This window comes from Danio rerio, chromosome 3, assembly GCF_049306965.1.
Source record: "Danio rerio strain Tuebingen ecotype United States chromosome 3, GRCz12tu, whole genome shotgun sequence".
In the NCBI taxonomy this organism is placed as follows: domain Eukaryota; kingdom Metazoa; phylum Chordata; class Actinopteri; order Cypriniformes; family Danionidae; genus Danio; species Danio rerio.
The window spans coordinates 6,312,060-6,336,156 of record NC_133178.1 but is presented as its reverse complement, the minus strand read 5'-3'; the positions used below and the strand labels follow the sequence as shown (position 1 = coordinate 6,336,156).

The window sequence follows — 24,097 nt, the reverse complement described above, 5'->3', positions numbered from 1 at the left end:
CAAGAAGATTAAGAAAATATGTTTTCTTTTTATGTAAAGCCCCCGTTCCATAATCAACAAAACCAAATAAAACGTTCTCCCACAGCAAGGAAAATTCCTCATCAACATTCTCAATTATAAAAAGTGAGAAGTGAACCAGGGACTCAGGGTGCTGCCCACAAAATGAACAATTAATATTAAGATCTTTTTTATATCGTACTAAAAGAGTATTGACTGGGTATGCACGGTGAATATTTATTGCAGTAGTAACACAAGCCCTAATGTGTCGTTAGCGTCATCAATGTGGATGTTAAAGTCTCCTACAATTAGTATTTTATTATTTTAATTATTGTATATTTAATTATTTTATCAGTTTTGACTAGTAAGTCAGAAATAAAATCAGAAAACTCTTTTAGAAAATTGACAAAGGGTCCTGGGGGTCTAGATATGGTGATTAAAGCGAGAGATAGCATAGGTTTTTGCCTAATATCTGGAAGCTTAACATTAAGCTTGTGCTGGCAGTTTATTACAAGGTGTTTGTTGCGTAATATACAACACCAACTCAACAATATAGCACTTGAAACTAATAAAAATGTCAATATCAGTCACGTTTTCAAGGTAAGAATTTGTTGTAAGAAAGATCAAGCTCCCATAATACAATTTAAAAGCAGAAAAAAACAGGGAAAACTAAAAACACGAATCACAAAATACAGAAAACTGCTCATTTAGAGATATTTCATATAAAGTAATAAGAATTTATAAGCAGGGTCTTGGCGTTAGAGTTGGTATTTTCTCTCTCCCCTGCAGGCTTGTTTTGCTGGTTATTCCGCCTCTAATCTCCCTTCTGGAATAATCCCACCTCCGTGCGCTGCTTAAAGACGTTTTTGGCCCCAAACGAAGACACTGTGGCCTAGTTTTAAGAGCTGAGAGGATTCAGCCTCAAACACCCATGACTTTGCATGTACGTTGATGTCATCAGCTGTTAAAGCCTGTCAGAGTGATTCATACTGATACGGGCCGCGGGTCCGGGGTTCGCGCTGGATCCGAGTTTTATTTTGGGGCTGAGGACAGCAGACAGAAGCTATTAGCCTTTGGTCATCTGAGCCGGAATAATAATCCTTTGTGTCGAAGCTATTCATGGATGAGCTGTTGTGTTGGTTTGCGCAGAGGTCAATCACAATACCACGAGGGAAGCGCCGCTAATTGAGCTGCATTCGCTACACCATTCAGGGATTCACTCGTACAGGCTGACAATGTAGGGGTTTCTTTACTGTTGGAGGACTGGAGACCCTCGAGTCTTCACTACACCTCATATGCATGTTATTTTGCCATTTGATGTTGTTCGTATATATGATATCGTTGTTAACATATTATATATATACATATACACTCACCGGCCACTTTATTAGGTACACCTGTCCAACTGCTCGTTAACGCAAATTTCTAATCAGCCAATCACAGGGCAGCAACTCAATGCATTTAGGCATGTAGACATGGTCAAGACGATCTGCTGCAGCTCAAACTGCGCATCAGAATGAGGAAGAAAGGGGATTTAAGTGACTTTGAACGTGGCATGGCTGTTGGTGCCAGATGGGCTGCTCTGAGTATTTCAGAAACTGCTGATCTACAGGGATTTTCACGGATTTTTTAATTTGTCTAGCTGCTAATGGGAGATTTGTGTGAAGGAGTGTTTAGATCCTCAGTGTCGTCACACTGATATTAGTAGTTTCTAATAGTTATGAATAGCCGGTTTCTGCATGTTTACCAAAGCTAAAACAATGCAGTTTGGACTGCTTAAATGAAACGGTTTGCAAAATGGTCAATCCAATAAGAAAAAGTTTAAACCTTTGCCAGATGTGTCATCTGCTCAACTGTGATAGTGATAATGAAAACTAAGTGGATCATAGTTTCTTTAACCAAAAAGAAAAAAAGAAACTGAAATATGACTGTTTCTGTTTAGTCTCTTTATGTATGTGTTGGCTGATTCAGGGCGCCCTCTGGCGGCGGGACTGGTGTTCAGCAGCTCCGGTGCAGACATAACCACATAAACAGACAGCTGAAGGGCATTAATGATTATTTCTCTGAGTGACACTTTGATGACAAGATTAAATCTGACCCTTTGTGTCACAAAAACCCAAAGCTCTCTCACGTAAACAAATCATGTGTGTGTGTGTGTGTGTGTGTTGTGGAGCGTGTTGTTGTTATACTTCAGATTCAAAACTAGGCACTGAACAGCTTGTGAAACTGTTCATAAAACCACCCAAAGCTTCGTAGCAAACACTTACCAAATGTCAGTAGAACTATCCAGAAGACTATAAATGTCACTAACACCAAGATTAATCACTGTAATAATGTATTAGCATCCAAACAAATGTAGGATAATGACCTGTTTATTATTAGCACGCGCTTTCGTCATCTGCGAATTACATGAGCATTTGACGGTTACAATCGATGGATTCTGATTGGCTAAGTGGTTTATTTATTTATTTAATTATTTAAATATATTTTAATTTTATTATTACGAAATCAGGGAAAATTTTAAAACAATAAATGTATATTTTATTATATTAATAAAGAGATGTATTTTAAAACAAATGTGTTTTACCCTAAAATGTATGGGGGATGAAACCTGCAAAAACAATACTATGCAAATATATAAATAAATGGGTAAATAAATCCAGAAATTCTTGCATAAAAAAATAATAATAAATATACAAATAAATAAATAAATTGATTTAGAAATCCATAAATTCCTGCATAAATAAATATATAAACAACTAATAGTGCAGGTAAATAATTAAATAAATAACACGAGGGAAATGAAAAGATGTTAAACTGAAAGTTTATTTTAATAAGCATTTGAAAGGGAGAAAAAATTATCTTTCAGTTTAGCATTTTCTCATTTCATGTAATTTATTAAATTATTTGCCTATCTGCACTATTAGTTATTTAAATATTTATTTATGCAGGAAATTGTGGATTTTTCATATACATTTATTTATTTAGTTGCATATTTGTTTATTTAATGTTTTATTTATGCAAGAATTTATGGATTTATTTACTCATTTGTTTGTATATTTGCGTATTTATTTATTGTCTTTGCAGGTTTCGTCCTCCATAAAAATGAACAGAAAAATCACGTCCGCCATTCTCTAATGCTCATACTGCTCTCCCAACAAAAATGCTTTATCGGCCCTGACAGCATCGCCGGGAAAAACATGCAACAAACCCCGTGGATCATGGAAACAAACACATACCACCCTTCGTGAACAGCTAAATACTGTGTGCCGTGGGTCTGTGTCTCACAGCTTGGCACTGGCAGGTCTGCCTTGCCTTTGGAATGCACGTGCTCTCATGAATAATTAAGAAGCCGGCTCTTCTCATAGGATAAGAAAACTCCGCTATGAATAATAATGAGAAACCGACGCGTAATCTTTGCACTTGCAGTACTGCGCTCCGTCGCTGATTTTGATCCCGCCCCAAAAATCATTTTAAACTCAGAAGCTGAAATTAGCTGACAAAAGCTCAAAATGACCCAGTTTCCTAACAGGTGGCAACATTGTCTTAACTGATGCTCAACACACACAAACCTGAAAAATCTAAAAAAAAATTTTTTTAAAAAGTACTGGAGGGTTTCGTGAACCTTTAACATAAGTAATCATGTAATTTTCTTTAGTTATCTTTCCCTGCTTAGGGAATTTAATGGGGAACATGCTCCGTTTGCTTTCTGATTACACTGCATTGCTTTCACCAGCATTGGTTTGGTTGCACATATAGAATAACAACTCTTTCTCCGGGATTACCCCTCCTAATAAATACACTTGCATATGAAGTAAATCACATCTCAAAGCATTTTCTGGGGCACTGGCAATTTTTACAGGGCATGTGCCCCAGTAAAGAAGTTTACAACACATTTCTAATCATAATAGTTTTAATAACTCATCTCTAATAACTGATTTATTTATCTTTGCCATGATGACAGCACATAATATTTGACTAGATATTCTTCAAGACACTTCTATACAGCTTAAAATCACATTTAAAGGCTTAACTAGGTTAATTAGGTTAACTAGGCAGAGTAATTAGGTAAGTTATTGTATAATGATGGTTTGTTCTGTAGACTATCTGAAAAAAATATAGCTTAAAGGGGCTAATAAATTTGTCCTTAAAATGGTGTTTAAAAAATTAATAACTGCTTTTATTCGAGCCAAAATAAAACAAATAAGACTTTCTCGAGAAGAAAAAATATTATCAGACATTCTGTAAAAAATTTCCTTGCTCTGTCAAACATGATTGGGGAAATAATTAAAAAATAAAAATAAATTCAAAGAAGGGCTAATAATTCTGACTTCAACTGTATATCAGAAATCAGTGATGAAATATGGAAACTGTAAGCTTTTAAGCTTTCAAATATGTAGTTTATAATTGCCAAAGCAAATAATGTCTTTGAATTCATGATTCAGCAGAATAAAACATAAAATTGCATCAAATCGACTTGCCGAAAGCATCGATTTTATAGATTGCCTCAGAACATTTCACTCCAGAAAGTCTCTCCAATCTTAGATCAGTTTTCTGTCGACTTCAATCTCTCTACTTATATCTTCAATCTGCATTTCATAGCTGGTGCGGTTCAAAAAGAATGAAAGCTTTAGCGATAGTTCTACCAGGAAGACTGAGATGTCATGTCATTCATAATAATCTCGTCAGCCTATAACAACCAAGCAAGCCATGTATATAAGCCCATCTAAACAATCTGTTTCGCTGTATTCAGGTGACGTTGAGTTTTCCTCCATCTTCCCCATCACCTGGTCGGCTCTTCAGGCAGGATCTGCCAGCTCATCCAGAGTTCTGCACTTAGACAGGGCTTACGCTGAAGAGCTTTATAAAAGTACAGTAATGAATGTGCATTCATGCAAACAATTCACAATAAATGTTCAAATGCTTATCTGCCTCCTAAAGTCTTTCTGGTAGAACTATAGTCTTTATTATGAATGACTATAGTATGTTTTCATGGGATGTAGAAACAAGTGTTAAATGACTTTTTTTGTTGAGGAAATCTGTACTGGTGAGGAAAAAAATATCTTGCATGTAAATACTATGATCTGCTGTATTATTGTCAAGTCAAACATAAAGCTTCTTTAAAACATATGAAAACATTTTATTAATTTCAGTATTTCACAATCATCAGACACATCATTTTAAACAAATCCGTAAAAAAGCAACAACTTTAACATCTGGCCTCATTTCAGTTCATTTTCCGAGTCAATTCCAATCAGTTCATCTTTATTTCTGTAGCGCTTCAGTTCATTACAGTATAAAAGTCACTGTTGAACTTCAGTCCAGTTTATTTCAGATCAGTGTAATGCCGATTGCAGAGTCGATGCTTTCTTTTGTGAACTCACACAGTATATGAGATGAAGATGAATATGTCCATTTCTCTGTCTTCGTCTTCATGATTCAGCAGAATCACAATAAAACTGTGAAGTCTTCACAGGCGTATCGACCTGAGACCTTGACGAAAGCAATGATTTCAATCACCGCCTTAATATTTCACTTTAGGGAGTCTCTCCAATCTTAGCTCAGTTATCCGTCGACTTCAACCTCTCCTCTTGAATCTTCTTCCCGCAGTTCATCGCCAGTGTAGCCACGGCGTATGAAGACAAAATCACAATTGTGCTGCCGACAAAATGCGATGAGGCTCCTCTATGGGCCACACGCAGTGGCGGCCGAGGATACGCCGGCTCCGGGATGCTCACAGAGTGACCGACGGGCTCCATATTCATCCAGACAGAGATCTGAAGTGCTCAAAAGCAGCTGATTGATGAGACTGACACATGCATGCTGGAGCGGACCTCTTTATAAAGGCCCAGAATGAGTCCAGGACACGTCAGATCCCGATTGGGAAACACCAGATTGCGTCAATGGGATGAGAAATAGATACCGGGCAGACGTGAGGATCTTAATGCTTTAAGCTCATTAGGGACTGGCAGAAGAGGCACGTAGGTGAAGCGCTCTGACATCAGGAGTGTGAAAATGACACGCATTTTAATATGGGTGTTTATTACGCGCGTGAGGTCACGGAAAGCGGAAATGTGTTTAGCTAGGTGAAACAATTGTTGTTGGAAATACAGGAATGTATAGTTGAAGTCAAAATGATTCGCCCTCTTGTGAATGACATGTATTATTGATTTATTTTAGAGATCAAGTTGAAGTCAGAATTATTCACCCCCCTGTTTATTTTTTCCCCGATTCCTGTTTAACGGAGAGAAGATTTCTTCAACACATTTATAAACATAACAGTTTTAATAACTCATCTCTAATAACTGATTTATTTTATCTTTGCCATGATGACAGTAAATAATATTTCGCTAGATGCGTTTCAAGACACTTCTATACAGCTGTAAATCACATTCAAAGGCTTAACTAGATTATTTAGGTCACCTGGGCAGGTTAGGGTAATTAGACAAGTTATTGTACAATGATGGTTTGTTTTGTAGACTAATAATTAAAAAAAAAAAAAAAAAATATATATATATATATATATATATATATATATATATATATATATATATATATATATATATATATATATATATATATATAGCTTAAAGGGGCTAATATTTTCTTCTTAAAATGCTTTTTAAAAAAAATAAAATCTGCTTTTATTCTAGCCGAAATAAAACAAATAATACTTTCTCCAGAAGAAAAAATATTATCAGACATACTGTGAAAATTTCCTGTATCTGTTAAACATCATTTGGAAAATATTTAATAGATAAATAGAAATTCAAAGGAGGGCTAATAATTCTGTAACGAAGTGGCTGACACAGAGGGATCCATTTGCAGTATTTTTATTAAACACAGTTTAATAAACAATAGCACACAGATGTTGTGCGTGCGCAAACTCACATCAAACATAGTTGTTGGGCTGGCGGCTGGTAAACACAGGATGAGTATGCAGGCATGGGTCAGAGGCAGGCGGCTAGTATTAGAGTCGGTAAGCAGGCTTGAGTTTAAAGGCAGGCGGCTAGGATCAAAGTCGGGATTCAGGCTGAAGTACAAGGCAGGCGGCAGGCTAGACTGGGTCAGTAATGAAGCAGGATCACAATGGGAAAGCAGGCAAGGAAGAGAACGCTCAGTAGTGTTAGCTGGGGCAGAACAAGACTTCGCACTGAAGCAGCGTGTGTGCCCCCCTTCACAGATACATCGCTCACTACTCAACCAACAACACATGCCCACCTCCTTTATTTCCTTTATTTTTTTTACATGGTTTAATAGTTTTTTGGTATTAAAATTGAAAAATTGAAGTTCCTGTTTCGAAACTTACAGATAGATGGTTCATTTGTATGTCATTGATATGTTCAGTGCTAAGGTAAATAAACACTTTTGGCACTTTTTTCGAGTCTTTTCATTAGTTTTGTTTTTCCTGTAAATGATTCAATAAATACCGTACCGTGCCTTTCATACCGAGGTATTATCATACCATGAAATTCTGATACCGTTACATCCAGGGGCGGACTGGCCATCTGGCAATTCTGGCAAATGCCAGAAGGGCCGGACCATTTTTTAAATGTGGGCCAGTCAGCTATTTTTATTATTATTTTTTTTTCATATGTATTATTTTTTTCAATGTAGGCAGCTTTTATCTCGTGCGAGATGTGAATATTATAATGATGATAGTGATAATAGTAAGAATAATAGTAAATGTTAAGCATTGGCCCAATCAGCAACAACCGGCTGGTTTCGAGATGGGCCGACCCAATCTGAGGTTACGCAGACATAATCAAAATTTGGCAAGAATGTCAAACAAACAGTGAGTGCAACGCAAGCTAATAGTCATAGATGGACCATAAAAAGGGAAAGGCAGTCAAGTCAGACATTGCCAATTACATAAAATTAACTGAACTAGTCTCGAAAGGGGGCAGTGCAGTGGCGCAGTAGGTAGTGCTGTCGCCTCACAGCAAGAAAGTCGCTGGTTTGAGCCTCATCTGGGTCAGTTGGTGTTTCTGTGTGGAGTTTGAATGTTCGTGTGGATTTCCTTTTGGTTTCCTTCACAAGTCCAAACACATGCTATAGGTGAATTGGGTAGGCCAATTGGGAATTGGGTAGCCCAGTAATGGGTAGCAGCTTTAAGGGCATCCACTGTATAAAACATATGCAGAATAAGTTGTCGATTCCCAGATTAATAAAGGGACTAAGCCGAAAAGAAAATGAATGACATGATTGCGTATATAAATGGGTTGTTTTTGTTTCAGTCACATACGTTAAATGTTTAAATATCTCTTGAATAGGTACTGCTTATATAATTTTACCATCTGTACACAAATTTAAGTAGTGAATGTGCGTGTCCTTGGGTGGGGCTGTGTCTGTGTGGTAATGTGGGCTGGTGTGGCTGCAGTGCCAGGGCTGATTTTTAGTCCCAGTCCCCCCCTGGTTACATCCCTATTATTTACACATTACCGCATTCATACAATGAACTATTGGTTTTCCCCTTTTCAAAATATATACTTTGCATGAAGACTTTGCAAATATACGTTGCACAATACAAACAAATCAGATTTTAACAGGAATTTCAGCAAATAAACACCCTTAATGTGTTTGTTCCTTTATTAAGATGTCCATGGTAATGTTTATATTCACCGTCTCATTTAGGGGAACTCCTGAGATAAGTAAGTGTTATCTCTGAGCTTTAATAATAACCCTATATGAAATGCTGCGCTTCCCATCACAAGTCGCAATGACTTCGGGGACTTCTAGAGAGATTTCGGTGCTCAAGTCTGCATCCATGCGTCCTCGATATCAAGAACACATCCGGGAAGGTTCACGCGTCCTCTGTTCTTAAGGGTTTGAGTGTTGGAACTGAATTTTGGCAGCTGTTAATGACGTTACACGAGAACACGAGGACGCAAGAATGCATATTGGGAAACAGCCCTTGAGATGTGATTTGAATATACCTTTATATGTGTTAGCAGTGAAATAAACCACACTGAACTGAACTAAATTGAACTTTAACTACATTGTAGAAGCACTATAGAAATAAAAAGTTTACCAGCAGTGGTGTCGGTGTCGTATTAAGGGGTCACGACTGTCCATGTGTTTCCTCAGGTGTAGACGAGTCCTGAAGAGATTATCAGGAGCGTCTGAACACTGCGGTCACTGCGGCACATTTAACACCACCTGTTACAGCATCTGTGAATCAGACGCAACAACACACACTTCAGCACATCACACCATCACTGCGGATACTAGCCTCCATTTGTTTCTCAATTCTCTATTTGTTGCCTGTTTATTTCCCTTCACTTAGGTAAAATTTACCCAGAACTGAGCTAAATTGAACATCAATACTTTCAGTTTACCTCTATGCTAATTATGCTATGCTATATCTGTGTTAAGCTGTCTTGACACAATCTACAATGTAAGAGTGCTTAAGAAATAAAGATGAAGAGTAGTTTTACATTTATCCTTTTTATTTTGATCCTATTTTTACATTTGCTGTATATTTCAGTTTAGTTTTAGTTCATTTCATTGATGGTTTTAATAGTTTTAGCTTAGTTTTTATCTTATGAACACATGCCCGTAACCACCCCCCAGAGCCAAACCTTCCAGAAGTTGTCCTTTTAATTATTTTATGTAGTTTAATGTTATATAATAATTAATGTAATGTATTTATGTTTAATATATATTGTAATAAAGTGTATTTTTAACTAACTCTGGCCTGTAATTCGAATCCTGTAGAGCCTCAAAGCCACAATAATGTAACATGAGTCACGTGACCTAACCCACTGAGTGGTAACATTTGAATCTTTGATGTGACATCCACACTGAGTAACACTGTGGGTTGAAAAAAGCAAGAGAGCCAGAAACGGCAGGCAGCGGCGTGAAAAAAATTAAAATGTGTTTAAAGAGATTGTGGCGAGGGAGTGGTGCAGTAGGTAATGCTGTCGCCTCACAGCAAGAAGGTTGCTGGTTTGAACCTTGGCTCAGTTGGCGTTTCTGTGTGGAGTTTGCATGTTTTCCCAGCCTTCGCGTGGGTTTCCTCCGGGTGCTCCGGTTTCCCCCACAGTCCAAAGACATGCGGTACAGGTGAATTGGGTAGGGTAAATTGTCCATAGTGTATGAGTGTGTGTGTGTGTGTGTGTGTGTGTGTGTGTGTGGATGTTTTCCAGAGATGGGTTGCGGCTGGAAGGGCATCTGCTGCCTAAAAACTTGCTGGATAAGTTGGCGGTTCATTCAGCTGTGGTGACCCCGGATTAACAAAGGGACTAAGCCGACAAGAAAATGAATGAATGAGATCTGTGAGGGTTGTGGTGTGGAAAATTTCAATGTTATAAAAAAAAAACTATTTCTCTAAATTATCAGTATAATGAGGTGGCAGAAATCTTATTTGTCCCTGTTCACACCTATTAAAGAGAAGAAAATGAATCTCCAGTGAATTTACTCACCCACAGGTCATCCAAGATGTAGGCGACTTTTTTTCTTCAGTGGTCATTAATATCGTTCATATAACGCCAGAAAATAGTAATAAACGCATACAAACGAGTCCAAATCAATAGTCATGGCTCCTGATGACACACTGAGCTTTTGTGAAGCGAAACGCTCGGTCTGTATAAGAAATTAAAGATTATTTTACAATATTATTAGCTTTAATGCACAGACTGACCGAGCAGATCTCAGCGCATGTGCGAATGCAGTCCAACAGGTGGCGGTAGTGCACTATTCAGCTGCTTAGACAGGCGCCAAAAAGCATCTCAAGAAGAGGAAAAACTCGCGAAATTAAAAGAGAATGCTAAAGAAATAATAGGCTAAAGTTCAGTTTTTAATAGTTAAACTACAGTGTGTTTTTAACGAACACTACAGACTTATCCTGGGTCTGTAAATTACCCTGTAAAACGATCAGGAAGACGGAATTTCCAGGTATTTCAGCTGCTAACGTTATTCATGAACAGGTGTTATTCCCACATGTCTATTAGTTCATTTAACTGTCTCAATATTCAGCCGTGTTTGTTTACACTCGGTTTGTTTTTGGTTAGCTTGTGAAGGTTTCTTTACAGAAATGTAAATTAGTTTAGGTTTGTAGGTTACCTCTATTAAGTTCTGTTAACTTGTCATGGTAAAACCACAGGTTATGATTCCTGTTTACTTTTACATTTCTATATTTAAGCTTCACATTTGCATTAGTCTGATCATTATTAGCCGACGTGTTTCATTTCTGCATTTTCTGTGTTCAATTTTACACAATTTAGTGATTATTGAGGTAAAGTTGGATTTATTTTCGCATATTCACACTTTCTCCTTAATAATACAATATCAGGAAATTATTCCTTGCAAATTTAAACGTTGTTTACAGTCATATAAATAGAGCTAATGTTGTGTTGAAGTCACAGTTGCATGTGATTTCAGACCAAATATTCAAAGAGAATATGGTAAATAATATAGGGAGCATGTCATGAGTTGTCACTAAATGAATGTGTGAATATAAAACCAACAAGGGTGTAGTAGGTTTGCACTTGACATTGGTGGGGACAGGTAAATACTATATATATATATATATATATATATATATATATATATATATATATATATATATATATATATATATATATATATATACACACACAGTTGAAGAATACATTTCTAAACATAATAGTTTTAATAACTCATTTATAATGATTGATTTATTTTATCTTTGCCATGATGACAGTAAATAATATTTTACTAGATATTTTTCAAGACACTTCTATACAGCTTAAAGGAACATTTAAAGGCTTAACTAGGTTAATTAGGGTAATTAGGCAAGTCATTGTATAATGATGGTTTGTTCTGTAGACTATCAAAAGAATATAGCTTTAAGGGGCTAATAATTTTGTCCTTAAAATTGTGTTTAAAAATTTAAAACTGCTTTTATTCTAGCTGACATGAAAGAAATAAGACTATATCCAGAAGAAAAAAATATTATCAGACATACCATGAAAGTTTCCTTGCTCTGTTAAACATCATTTGGGAAATATTTAAAAAAGAGAAAAAAAAAATTTAAAGGGGGGCTAAAAATTGTGACTTCAACTGTATTTATATGTGTGTATATATATATATGTATATATATATGTGTGTGTGTGTGTGTGTGTGTGTGTGTGTGTGTATATATATATATATATATATATATATATATATATATATATATATATATGAGCAAATCCAGCATTATGGATGTGATATTTACATTTAAAACTCGAAACATAAAGTCACATTGAAAGTATATATCCAAAACAACTGACCACAGAATTATGGGATCAGAAAAATATTAATCAGGAAACATGCTTTGCGCATTAAATAAGGGAAAAAAACATGCGTTACGGATGTGACCAAAAAATTCTGAGTACACAACATAATTTGCAGAAAAATTTAAATCTAAATTAATCTAAATTTTAATTATTAATAAAACTGTAATATAAAACTAACAGTTTAAACGTGCATAGGCCTAATAATGTAATGTTAAAATAATGTTTATTAACTGATAAAGGGAGTTTATTAAAGACTACCATTTATATTAGCCATAGTGCAGATATAACAAGTCTCATATTTAGGTATTAATAAAAAATGGAGCACAGGATTTAGTTTTTCCGACAAATTGTTTCAACTGAAGTTGGACATGCATGCTATTCTGAAAGATTAGGAGAAGTTGCAGGGATCATATTTATAAATTAACTATTAATTAATTTTTTTTTAAAGCGCGATTAATTAGTTAATCTTTTTTAATCAATTGACAGCACTAAAAAAATAATAAGTTTAATCTCTGTAGACTGGAAATATCTGTACTATGTCATTTATTTAAAAAATGCAGGCAATACATTATAAATTAATTTTATTTAAAAAATATATGAATCTAATTTTTTAATTCAATCAGGGGTGTGGCTAGTAGGGGGCCTACAAGACATTGTGCCCAGGGGCCTCTGAATTCTTAATCTGGGCCTGGCTATATGTGAATTGAATAAACTAAATTGGCCGTAGTGTATGTGTTGGTGTAATTGCAATGGGTGTTTCCCAGTAATGGGCATACGCTGTGTAAAACATATGCTGGATAAGTTGGCGGTTCATTCTGCTGTGGTGACCCCAGATTAATAAAGAGAATAAACCAAAAAGAAAATGAATGAATTTACCTTATTCATCATGTACAAGTAGGCGTAGCCATTTGGAAGTCTTTGGCTCAACCCTTATGATCTCATTTACTTCCGTTTATTAAAACAGCTCCACTAAAACAGCTCGCTATGCTGCTTCATGTTGCAAACTGATATGTTCTTATTGTAGCATTCTACTTTTTATGTACAGTCATGAATACACTTGTTTGTAGGGCAGGGGTGTCCAAACTCGGTCCAGGAGGGCCGGTGTCCTGCAGATTTTAACACATCCTTGTAGGTATGTTGAAGCAAGTTCGTTTCTAGAAAGCCTAGTAAGAGCTTGATTAGCTAGCCCAAGTGTGTCTGATTGGGGTTGGAACTAAACTTTGCAGGACACCGGCCCGCCAGGATGGAGTTTGGACATGCCTGTTGTAGGGGAAGAAGTTTGATAATCTTTTTATTACTCCTAGTCATTTCTCCCGTAGGCAACTAAATTGGAAGTTCTAAAACATTCCCAAAAACAAGTGCACTTCCAGATTGCAGAATATAGTCAGTTGTTCTTGTTGAATTTGGGGGCTAAGAATAACTTTCCTTGTAATGACACAGGCATGATACTAAGTTCAACATTGTCCTATTCAACATTGTCCTGTGACTCTGGAGTCAGATCTGAGTTTCAACAGTCATGTCAAAGCAGTCAGTAAATCAGCATACTATCATCTCAAAAACATAGCAAGAATCAGATGCTTTGTTTCTAGTGAAGATTTAGAGAAACTTGTTCATGCTTTTATCAGCAGCAGGGTGGATTACTGTAATGGACTCCTCACTGGTCTTCCTAAAAAGACAGTCAGACAGTTGCAGCTCATCCAGAATGCTGCAGCCAAAATTCTAACCAGAAGCAGGAAATCAGAGCACATCACACCTGTCCTCAGGTCTCTACACTGGCTGCCAGTTACATTCAGAATAGATTTCAAAGTATTATTACTGGTCTATAAATCACTAAATGGCCTAGGACCTAAATACATTACAGATATGCTCACTCAATACAAACCTAACAGATCACTCAGATCTTTAGGATCATAAAAACTAGAAGTTCCAAGAGTTCAGTCAAAGCAGGGTGAATCAGCTTTCAGCCACTACGCCCCCCGCTGCTGGAATCAGCTTTCAGAAATGATCAGATGTGCTCCAATATTAATCCAATATTAAATTTCAGATTGCGCTATTATGTTTTTCTCTTCTTCTCTATTCTTTTATATCACATTTTACCTGTTTTTATGTTTTGTTTTTACGCATTTTTATTATTTGTTTTCATTTTTATTTTACTTGTTTCTTTTATTCTTGTTTATGTAAAGCACTTTGAATTGCCATTGTGTATGAAATGTGCTATATAAATAAACTTGCCTTGCCTTGCCTTATTATAAGGTTTCCTCTATTGAATCCTGGAACCGGGGATGTAAGAACCTACGAACCATCCGCAGCATTGAATTCTCCAGTCCCTCAATATATTTTTGTCTTCATCAAGTGAATCAAAGTGATTCGGAACGTGCCTCACACAGGTGAGTGGGCTTGACAAACCACCTGCAGAAAACACACTCGTCTATCTCTTTGTCATTTTAACTGACACTCGCACCAGTTTTGCACAGTTGTACCAGACACTTTTTTACAATCACTCAACATCTGAAAATATTTTTTAAAAAACACGTAATTCTCTGAGCGTTAACTGTTTCTTTGTATAATTAACACTTCTTGTGTGTATTGCCTCTTCCTGATGAATCCCTGAATGCTTCCTCAATTGTAAGTCGCTTTGGACAAAAGCGTCAGGTAAATGTATATCTGTCCGGGATCCATTTTGGTAGCATTTTCTGAAAGAAGCAGATAGGTGTAATTCATGTAGTGTAGGGATGTAACAGTATCAGAATTTCACGGTACGGTAATACCTCGGTATGAATGTCACGGTACGGTATTTATTGAATCATTTACTGGAAAAAAACAAAACTTATGAAAATACTCCAAAAAAGTGCCAAAAGTGTCAATGACATACAAATTAGCCATCTATCTGTAAGCTTTGAAACAGGAACTTCAATTTTAATAACAAAAAAATATTAAACCATGTAAAAAAATTAAGTTTTAATTTAGTATTGTTGAAAACTCATCACATTCAACATTTAATCACTCACTCACTTAGACAGAGATGGGTTTAAAGGAAAATTATCTTATAACTATAATCTGGTAAAAGCTGGTATCTCTGGGTATTTACAATGTCCCCTGCAACAGAAAAAAAACCCTCTCATTAGGGACTGAGGTTTCTGGGACAAGAGAGATATGACTTGGCCCAGGTTGACAGCAGTGGGTAACATTGTGCATTGTCTTTCCCCCACTTGAGAGGACAAACCATGTGTGAGATAGAGGTCTTATGTCTGCATCAATCTGAACAGTGTGCTGTGTTTCTGCAGTCCCCATGACTGTTATTAGTCGTGTTCCCCAACTTGCAGGCACGTGCACACACAGGGCTCAACCTGTGCGACAACACAGCTGATAAGAACTCGCGCGACAACACCGCTATTCAGTACGCGTGCGGCGACAACACCCGCTTCAGGTTCGATCATTTCCAGCTCTTTTTGATCCCCGCTTCTAGCAGCACACTCCATTTCCGCATTACTGGATCTGTAGCGACAACAGACCGCAAGGGATGATGGTCAAGCATGGGCTGATGGGAATTGTAGTTTCCGGTACCTCCCGTTCGCTTCATTCGCCTGAGCAAATTTTCTCAGAAGACCTATAGTTTTACCGAGTCATGCGACTACGGTAATATCGAAAAAAATTAATATTGCGGTATGACGGTATTTACAATACCATTACATCCCTAATGTAGTGTTATCTATTTTCACCTTTTTTATAATATAATTTAAAATGCAAACAGAAACAAAAATGTCCTTTTCATTTTCATTTTAGGCCTGATGGAGGAGACACACCAAGACAAAACGAGAGGGAAAACTCACTCGTTTAAGAGAAAGGACAAAGAACGTGTCACCTGCACTCAGTGTGGAAAGAGTCTAACAAATAAACAGAGTCTCCAGGGTCACATGAGGATCCACACTGGAGAGAAACCATTCACATGCATTCAGTGTGGGAAGAGTTTCAGAGCATCATCAAACCTTAATAAACACATGCTGATCCACACTGGAGAGAAAACACACAAATGTGATCAGTGTGGCAAAACATTTTTGAGGGCTTTTGGGCTAAAGAGCCACCTTAGAGTTCATACAAAGGAGAAGCCTTATTCATGCTCTGTGTGTGGAAAGAGTTTCAGACATCAAGGTAGTTTAAGAAATCATCAGAAGATCCACACTGGTGTGAGCGAGTACATGTGCTTTAAGTGTGAGAAGACTTATTTTACTGCTGGAGAATTAAAACAACATGAGAGGATTCACACTGGAGAGAAACCGTACAAATGTTCACACTGCGACAAAAGATTCATTGATTTGGGAGGCCTGAAAATACATGAAAGGATTCACACTGGAGAGAAACCATACAAGTGTTCACTCTGCTACAAGACATTCAGTCAGTTAGGAAGCCTGAAAACACACGAGAGGATTCACACTGGAGAGAAACCTTACATCTGTTCACACTGCAACAAGAGTTTCAGTCAGTTAGGAAACCTGAAAACACATGTCAGGATTCACACTGGAGAGAAACCCTACAAGTGTTCACACTGTGACAAGAGATTCAGTCAGTTAGGAAACCTGAAAATACATGAAAGGATTCACACTGGAGAGAATTCTTTTACTTGTGAACAGTGTCTGAAAAGTTTTGCACAATCGTCACAGCTGAAAATACACATGCAAGTCCACACTGCAAAGAAATTGTCCAAATGACATTGTGTGACTTGTGGAGGGATTTGTGAGTTTCCATGGGAGCGCCTTTTGTGTCTTTGCCGATTTTATTGTGTTAAAAGTGTTGTAAGTTAGCTTTTCTTTGCTTGGGTTGTTTTCTCTTTTTTATTGGATACATGCTGTTCTTGAGATGTTGATGTAGTCTTAGCTCTCGTGATTTATCTCTGGGATGCTGACATAAGCCTAGTTCTTGTAACCTCATGGTTGGGTGTGGGGTGTTGAACACCCTATAAATGAGCTTAATATTAGGCTTGAGTTTTTATAAATTGCCACAATGTTTTACATCATCCTGTCATTACTGTAATTTAAACATGTCACTGGTTAAAACATGTCAAGTTCTCAATAAAAACGCATTTTAAGATACCCCAGTGAGTGTCCTACATTCTTGGTGCCGTGACCCGGACAGAGTCTGAAATCAGATTGGAACCTTAAGCTCAACAAAGATCTGACTTTGTTCCAGACTAAAAAAAATTAGCTCAACCCCGATTTGCTGAGTTACACTCTACCCAAAGAACCACTACAGACCAGTTCATTTGGTTATCTTCTATGCTGCCAGAGATTAGGTAACAAACAGCTGCAGGTGTGTTTAACGCAGTGTATGTTAACAGGAAGAGAAAGGAAGAAAACTCATCCTCTGTCAGGTATGTTTGAATCGATGTAACCTTTGATTTGCCAAGTTAGGTTAATTCCAGTCAGTCTGTTAACAAATTCATACTCAAGGAGTCAAATTTAGACAAGGAGTTCAACGGTTTTGCTAGAAACGAAAATGTACGCAATAGTCACAAAGTTAGATTGAACCTAACTCAGAAAAATTATATTCATCTATGGAACAAAATCAATGCCTAAAGTCTTGAATTAAAAAGCTTGTTGAATATCACAAACTGAAAAAAATAATACACCGTATTAACAAGTTCTTGCATTTTAATGACTTGAATTCCAGGGTTTGTATTTTTAGGTCCTGAAATTTAACACATCTGTATATTTAAGCTTTGAATATTTCAACGAAAAATATTTCAAACACGTTTTCATACTTAAAAATTCAATAATTCATATTCAATTTTCAGATTTCACTTACAAAATATTCAATACCCTTTAAAAATACGATGTATAATATTCAAAAGGTAATTTTCAGTTCATTTTATTTCAGTTCAAATATTCGCTTCCATGAATTCAGTGGATCAAATTCGACTGTTAAAATTCAACATTACATCCGGGAACTGCAGGAAAAGCAATAGATTGCAGATTGAAGATCGCCAGCTGCTCTCGCTTTCACCAGCAGGTGGAGATGGAATGTAAGATTTTTAACCCAGTAAACATGCGAGAAAAAGGCTATTAAAGGCACAAAAGTAGCATTTAATATTAATATCAATGTTTTGGACAATATAAATGATAAAAAGTATGAGTAAAATGAGTAAATGAGGTTTTAGTCATCCATATTTGCCCTTATGTAACGGAAGCCAGCTGGTGATCGCGTAAAGCTCACTCCTCGGATCCAGTGACAGACGTTGTTCTGCAATCTTATCGGAGCTTGTCTCCCATGCCGGCTCGCTCCCTGCTCGGACCGGTGCAGTTACTTGCACATAAACCGTCTTTTGATGAATATGATGTTACACATTGTCTATCTTTATTGACTCTTTCTTCCATAGACGCGAAGTATTATATTGACAGCTAAAGAATATAAATGTAAGAGAAACAGGAAAGGAAATATTATAATAATAATACTGTTAGCGTTACTATTGGATGTGCCCTCAGACTGTCATGTCATGTGTTACCTGCTTCCCATATTTGGACATATGCAAATAAATGTATTCCGGTTCAGCAGAAAACCGAGGAGAGACGTGAGTTATTTTACCTCCGTGTAATTAAGATTATATACCGGTTACCATACACGAAAATGGCTGCGCCAACAGGTTATGGGCCCAGAAGAGATGTGAGTAACCGATGGAATAGATTGTGTTTCGACGGAGATGAGAAAAACTATGAACTTTGGGAAACAAAGTTTTTAGGACACATGCGGTTGCTAGGATTGAAGGAGACGGTGCTATCAGAGGCCTCCGCACATGCTGATGATGATGAAGGACCTGATAAAAATGAAGAAGCGTATGCAGAATTAATCCAGTACCTGGATGACAAAAGTTTGTCACTTGTCATGAGAGATGCCGCGGATGACGGTAGGAAAGCTCTGCGGATTTTACGGGCCTACTATGCTGGCAAAGGGAAGCCGCGAATCATTTCTCTGTATACCGAGTTAACTTCTTTACAAAAGAAACCAAGTGAGAGTGTCACAGACTATATTATAAGAGCTGAAACCGCAATCACAGCACTAAGAAATGCAGAAGAAACCCTTAGTGATGGACTTCTAATTGCGATGATTTTGAAAGGTTTGCCGGACTCATTTAAACCGTTTGCAATACATATCACACAGAGTGATACAGAAATAACGTTTGCTGAGTTTAAAACGAAGCTGAGAAATTTTGAGAGTACTGAAAACTTCCACAGTGTCGCCAGTGAAGATAACGTGATGAAAGCAAATGCCTCCCCCTCGGGACGCAAGGGGAGAGAAGGGCTCGCATACTCGGACATTACGTGTTACAACTGCCAACAGAAAGGGCACAAAATGCGTACATGCCCAGCCTTAAACTGCAAACGACAGTGGTGTAATTACTGCAAAAGTTCAACACACAAAGACGAGAACTGTAGACGAAAAAGGAGAGATGATATTAAACTGGCTAGCGACAAGAACGATGATGAGGAACACACATTTATCTTCAAAGCCAGTGACTACAGATCATACGAAATACAGCGAAAAGGGCTGATGGTCGACACTGGCGCGACCTCGCATATCATTACTGATCTTAAGAAATTCAAACAGTTTGATGACAAATTCCAACCGGAGAAACACTACATTGAGTTGGCGGACGGAACAAAGGCGAGTGGAGTTGCGCAGAGAAGAGGTGACGCAGAGGTGCACTTGATTGACAGCGCGGGACATAAAGTGAAAACGATACTAAAGAACGCCTTGTATATACCATCGTATCCACAAAACATTTTTTCTGTTAAAGCAGCAACAACAAACGGAGCTTCGATCAGCTTTCAACAAGGACAAGACAAACTGACTCATAAGGACGGTACAAAATTTAGCATACATGAGTACAATAGACTGTATTATCTGAACACTGCTAATGGAGATGGTGATACTGATAGTTGTAACTCATGTTATGATATCCAAACCTGGCACGAAATTCTTGGGCACTGCAATTATGAAGACATTTCCAAATTGCAAAATGTAGTGAAGGGGATGAAAATAACAGGGAAGATTGATAAATCTAATTTAAATTGTGAGATTTGTACACAGGGTAAATTTGTACAGAGCCGAAACAGGGAGCCTGATACAAGAGCTAAAGCTGCACTCGAACTAGTGCACACAGATCTAGCTGGTCCAATTGACCCAGAAGCTAAAGACGGCTTCAAGTATGCTTTAGCATTCACTGATGATTACTCTGGTGCAGTATTTGTTTACTTTTTAAAAGCTAAAAGTGACACTGCAAGAGCAACTGAAAAGTTCATTGCTGACACAGCACCTTATGGGCGCATAAAGTGTGTTAGGTCAGATAATGGAACAGAGTTCACAGCAAAAGAGTTTCAGTCTCTTTTAAGTAAGAATGGTATACGCCATGAGACTTCAGCGCCATATTCGCCCCATCAAAATGGGACTGCCGAGAGAAATTGGCGAACACTTTTTGAGATGGCAAGATGCATGATCTTAGAGAGCGGCCTGCCCAAGATGTTGTGGACCTACGCGGTAATGACTGCTGCAGTAATTCGCAACAGGTGCTACAATAGCCGTATACACCAAACCCCATACTATGCATTGACTGGGAAGGAGCCTGATCTCTCTAAAATGAGAATATTTGGTTCAGTATGCTACGCATACAAACACGACAAAAAGAAGCTGGATGCTAGATGTGAAAAAGGGATTTTTGTAGGATATGATAAAAACAGCCCTGCATATTTGATTTATTATCCAGACACAGGAAAAGTTCTGAAGCACAGACTTGTGAAATTCATAACAAGATGTGTGGCTGATCATCAGACACAGACAGAAATCACAATGTCAGATGATGATTCTCATAGAGAGAGATATGTATCTCCCCAGTCAACACATAACATTACTAATGAGACGCCAGAAAAGACAACTGAGACAGAGAGTCAGAGTAGTGCTCAAACTGAGAGTGGTGAACAATGCGCACGTTATCCTAAGAGAAATAGGAGAGCCCCACAGTATTTGACAGATTATGTATCTGATGTGGAGAGTGATGATCAGATTCTTACTAATGTTGATTACTGTTACAGAATGTGCGATTTACCACAGACTTTTGAGGAAGCTATGAATTCCAATGAGTCTAAGATGTGGGTTAAGGCCATGGAAGATGAAATTAGCTCACTACAAGAAAACAATACATTTACCCTAACTACACTACCAGAAGGTAAACATGCAGTGGGGGGTAGATGGGTCTACTCTATTAAGAGTAATATAGATGAGACAGAGACATACAAGGCCAGATATGTTGCTAAGGGCTATAGTCAAGTGATGGGTGTAGATTACATAGAGACTTTCTCACCAACAGCAAATATCACATCAATTCGAGCCTTAATGCAAATGGCAGCACAATATGATCTTGAACTTCACCAAATGGATGTGAAAACGGCTTACTTACACGCTCCAATAGATTGTGAGATTTACATGGAGCAGCCGAAAGGATTTGAAGTCAAATCAAACAGAGGTGATAAACTAGTCTGTAAATTGAACAAATCACTGTATGGTTTAAAACAATCAGGACGAAATTGGAACAAAATGTTACATGTGTATCTCACTGAAAATGATTTCATACAGAATCTGGCTGATTACTGTGTGTACAGTAAGCGAAGTGGTAAAGACAGGGTGATCATAATAATCTGGGTAGATGATCTCATCATAGCTGCTAGTGACAACAGTTTACTGAAGGATGTAAAAGAAATGCTGACATCAAAATTCAAAATGAAAGATCTGGGAAAGCTCAAACATTTTCTGGGAATTGATTTCGATCAAAGTAAGGGAACTGTAAGGGTAAACCAGAAAAGATACATATTGCGAATACTGGAGAGATTCAATATGTTAGACTGTAAACCCAGATCAACACCATGTGAGCTGAAATTGGATTACGACAGTGATAGTGATCCTATTGATCCTAAAAGGTATCGTGAGGCAGTAGGTAGTTTGATCTACCTAATGACATGTACTAGACCTGATCTAAGTTGGGTTCTTAGTAAACTATCACAGTATTTGTCCAAACCAAACGAACAGCTCTGGTCTACGGTTAAACATGTTATGAGGTACTTGAGGGGTACAATTGATCAGGAGCTATGTTACAAGAAAAGTGATGAAAAACTTAAACTTGTGGCATATTGTGATGCTGATTTTGCCTCAGATCTAAATGACAGAAGAAGCACAACAGGGTATTGTTTCAGCCTTTCTGCAAATGGTCCTTTGATCTCATGGAAGTCAAAGAAACAGTCCACAGTAGCTCTATCGACATGCGAGGCAGAGTATATGGCACTGACTGTAACCACACAAGAAAGCATGTACCTTGTACAGTTATTGGACAGTATGGAAAATGACTGCATGTATATGCCTGTACAGATTTTTGAGGACAATCAAGGTGCCATTGCACTATCAAAGAATCCAGTGTGCCGTCAAAGATGCAAACATGTGGATGTACGGTATCATTTCATTCGATCGGCACTGAGCGATGGAAAAGTGACTGTTGAGTACTGTCCCACAGAAGACATGGTAGCCGATGTCATGACTAAACCAGTGACAAAGTTTAAGCTGGAAAAATTCAAAGGTTTTTTGTTTGGTATGTAAATCGAACATTTGTGTTACCATATACAGTTTGTATACTGTACAGTATGAGTGCAAGTGGGGGTGTTAGCGTTACTATTGGATGTGCCCTCAGACTGTCATGTCATGTGTTACCTGCTTCCCATATTTGGACATATGCAAATAAATGTATTCCGGTTCAGCAGAAAACCGAGGAGAGACGTGAGTTATTTTACCTCCGTGTAATTAAGATTATATACCGGTTACCATACACGAAAATGGCTGCGCCAACAAATACAAAATAGATAAACATTGTACAGGGCTAAGAACAATTACGAACAAAGATATTCAAAAGCAGAGAGATTTTATGAGAATGTCACACAAAACAGTTTACTTGGAACTGTTAAACAGTGTTCAGGTATGATTTAAGGTTGGTTATGGATGGGGCGTCTAATTTAAAATAATTTAACATAACGTGCGAATGCATTAAAGTGACGTCTTCAGTTATTATTTAAACGCAGCTATGTCAGGATTGGGATAGGTTATATAATTTCATTATTTAAATTATGATTGTTAATATTAATATTTTATGACGTGTATTTGGGCTATTGCGCTTAAATAAGTCATCCGTGATTCTAAATTAATATTTCTATTTATCCTTTGTAGCTATCACTTTGCAATTGTCTTTCTCTTCTTTTTTTCTATTTTTTGTGGTTCTGCCACGGTTACGTTTGCAAAATGTCTTTAGTTTGTCCAGAATATTGCTTTTCCACTAAAATAGAGACGAAGCAGAAGGAAAATGAATGAATTGATGAATGAATGAAATGATTGACGTTTTTATGCATGTGCGGTGTGGCTTGCACACGACAAAGTCGAACGAGTGGCCGCGAGCTCCGGTGGCTGGTCAGAGCCAGCGCCGCATATCAAACTGGTTAAGAGATGCTGGATGGCTGCCAATATGATAGGAATTCTTCCGAAGTTTCAGATGATATCTGGGCTTGTGCATAATAATGTAAAATAAAAGTGAAAGTCATGACATTTGGCCAAGCATAAGAATAGCCTACAAGAGTGTTTCGATTATTATCATGACATGTCATGCTTGGGATTATATGAATAACACCTCGCTGTTTACCATTTACGAAAGTGGAGCTGACGTCGGCGCGAAATTGCTTGTACAATTGTAAAAAGAGTGATGAATATTAATGGATTTCTTATATCTGTCATTTCTGATAATATAATTGATTTAACTAGTGTGA

General features: G+C 37.4%; 2 protein-coding genes across 2 annotated transcripts in view; one reads left to right on the top strand and one right to left on the bottom strand.

Annotated features, from left to right (window-relative positions):
- Positions 1-9,168, bottom strand: part of rtbdn (retbindin) — a 47,075-nt gene extending 37,907 nt beyond the window's left edge. The window contains exon 1 of the mRNA XM_009299101.5: positions 9,029-9,168. The gene's annotated coding sequence lies outside the window, so the exon portion shown is untranslated. The remainder of the gene's footprint in view (positions 1-9,028) is intronic.
- Positions 9,169-10,746: 1,578 nt separating this feature from the next.
- On the top strand, positions 10,747-17,342 carry LOC100148648 (uncharacterized). Its single transcript, XM_001923557.9, has 3 exons — positions 10,747-10,893; positions 14,511-14,644; positions 16,041-17,342. Exon 3 carries the CDS (start codon positions 16,046-16,048, stop codon positions 16,961-16,963), a length of 918 nt encoding a protein of 305 aa, XP_001923592.1. The 5' UTR covers positions 10,747-10,893; positions 14,511-14,644; positions 16,041-16,045; the 3' UTR covers positions 16,964-17,342.
- Positions 17,343-24,097: the final 6,755 nt, after the last annotated feature.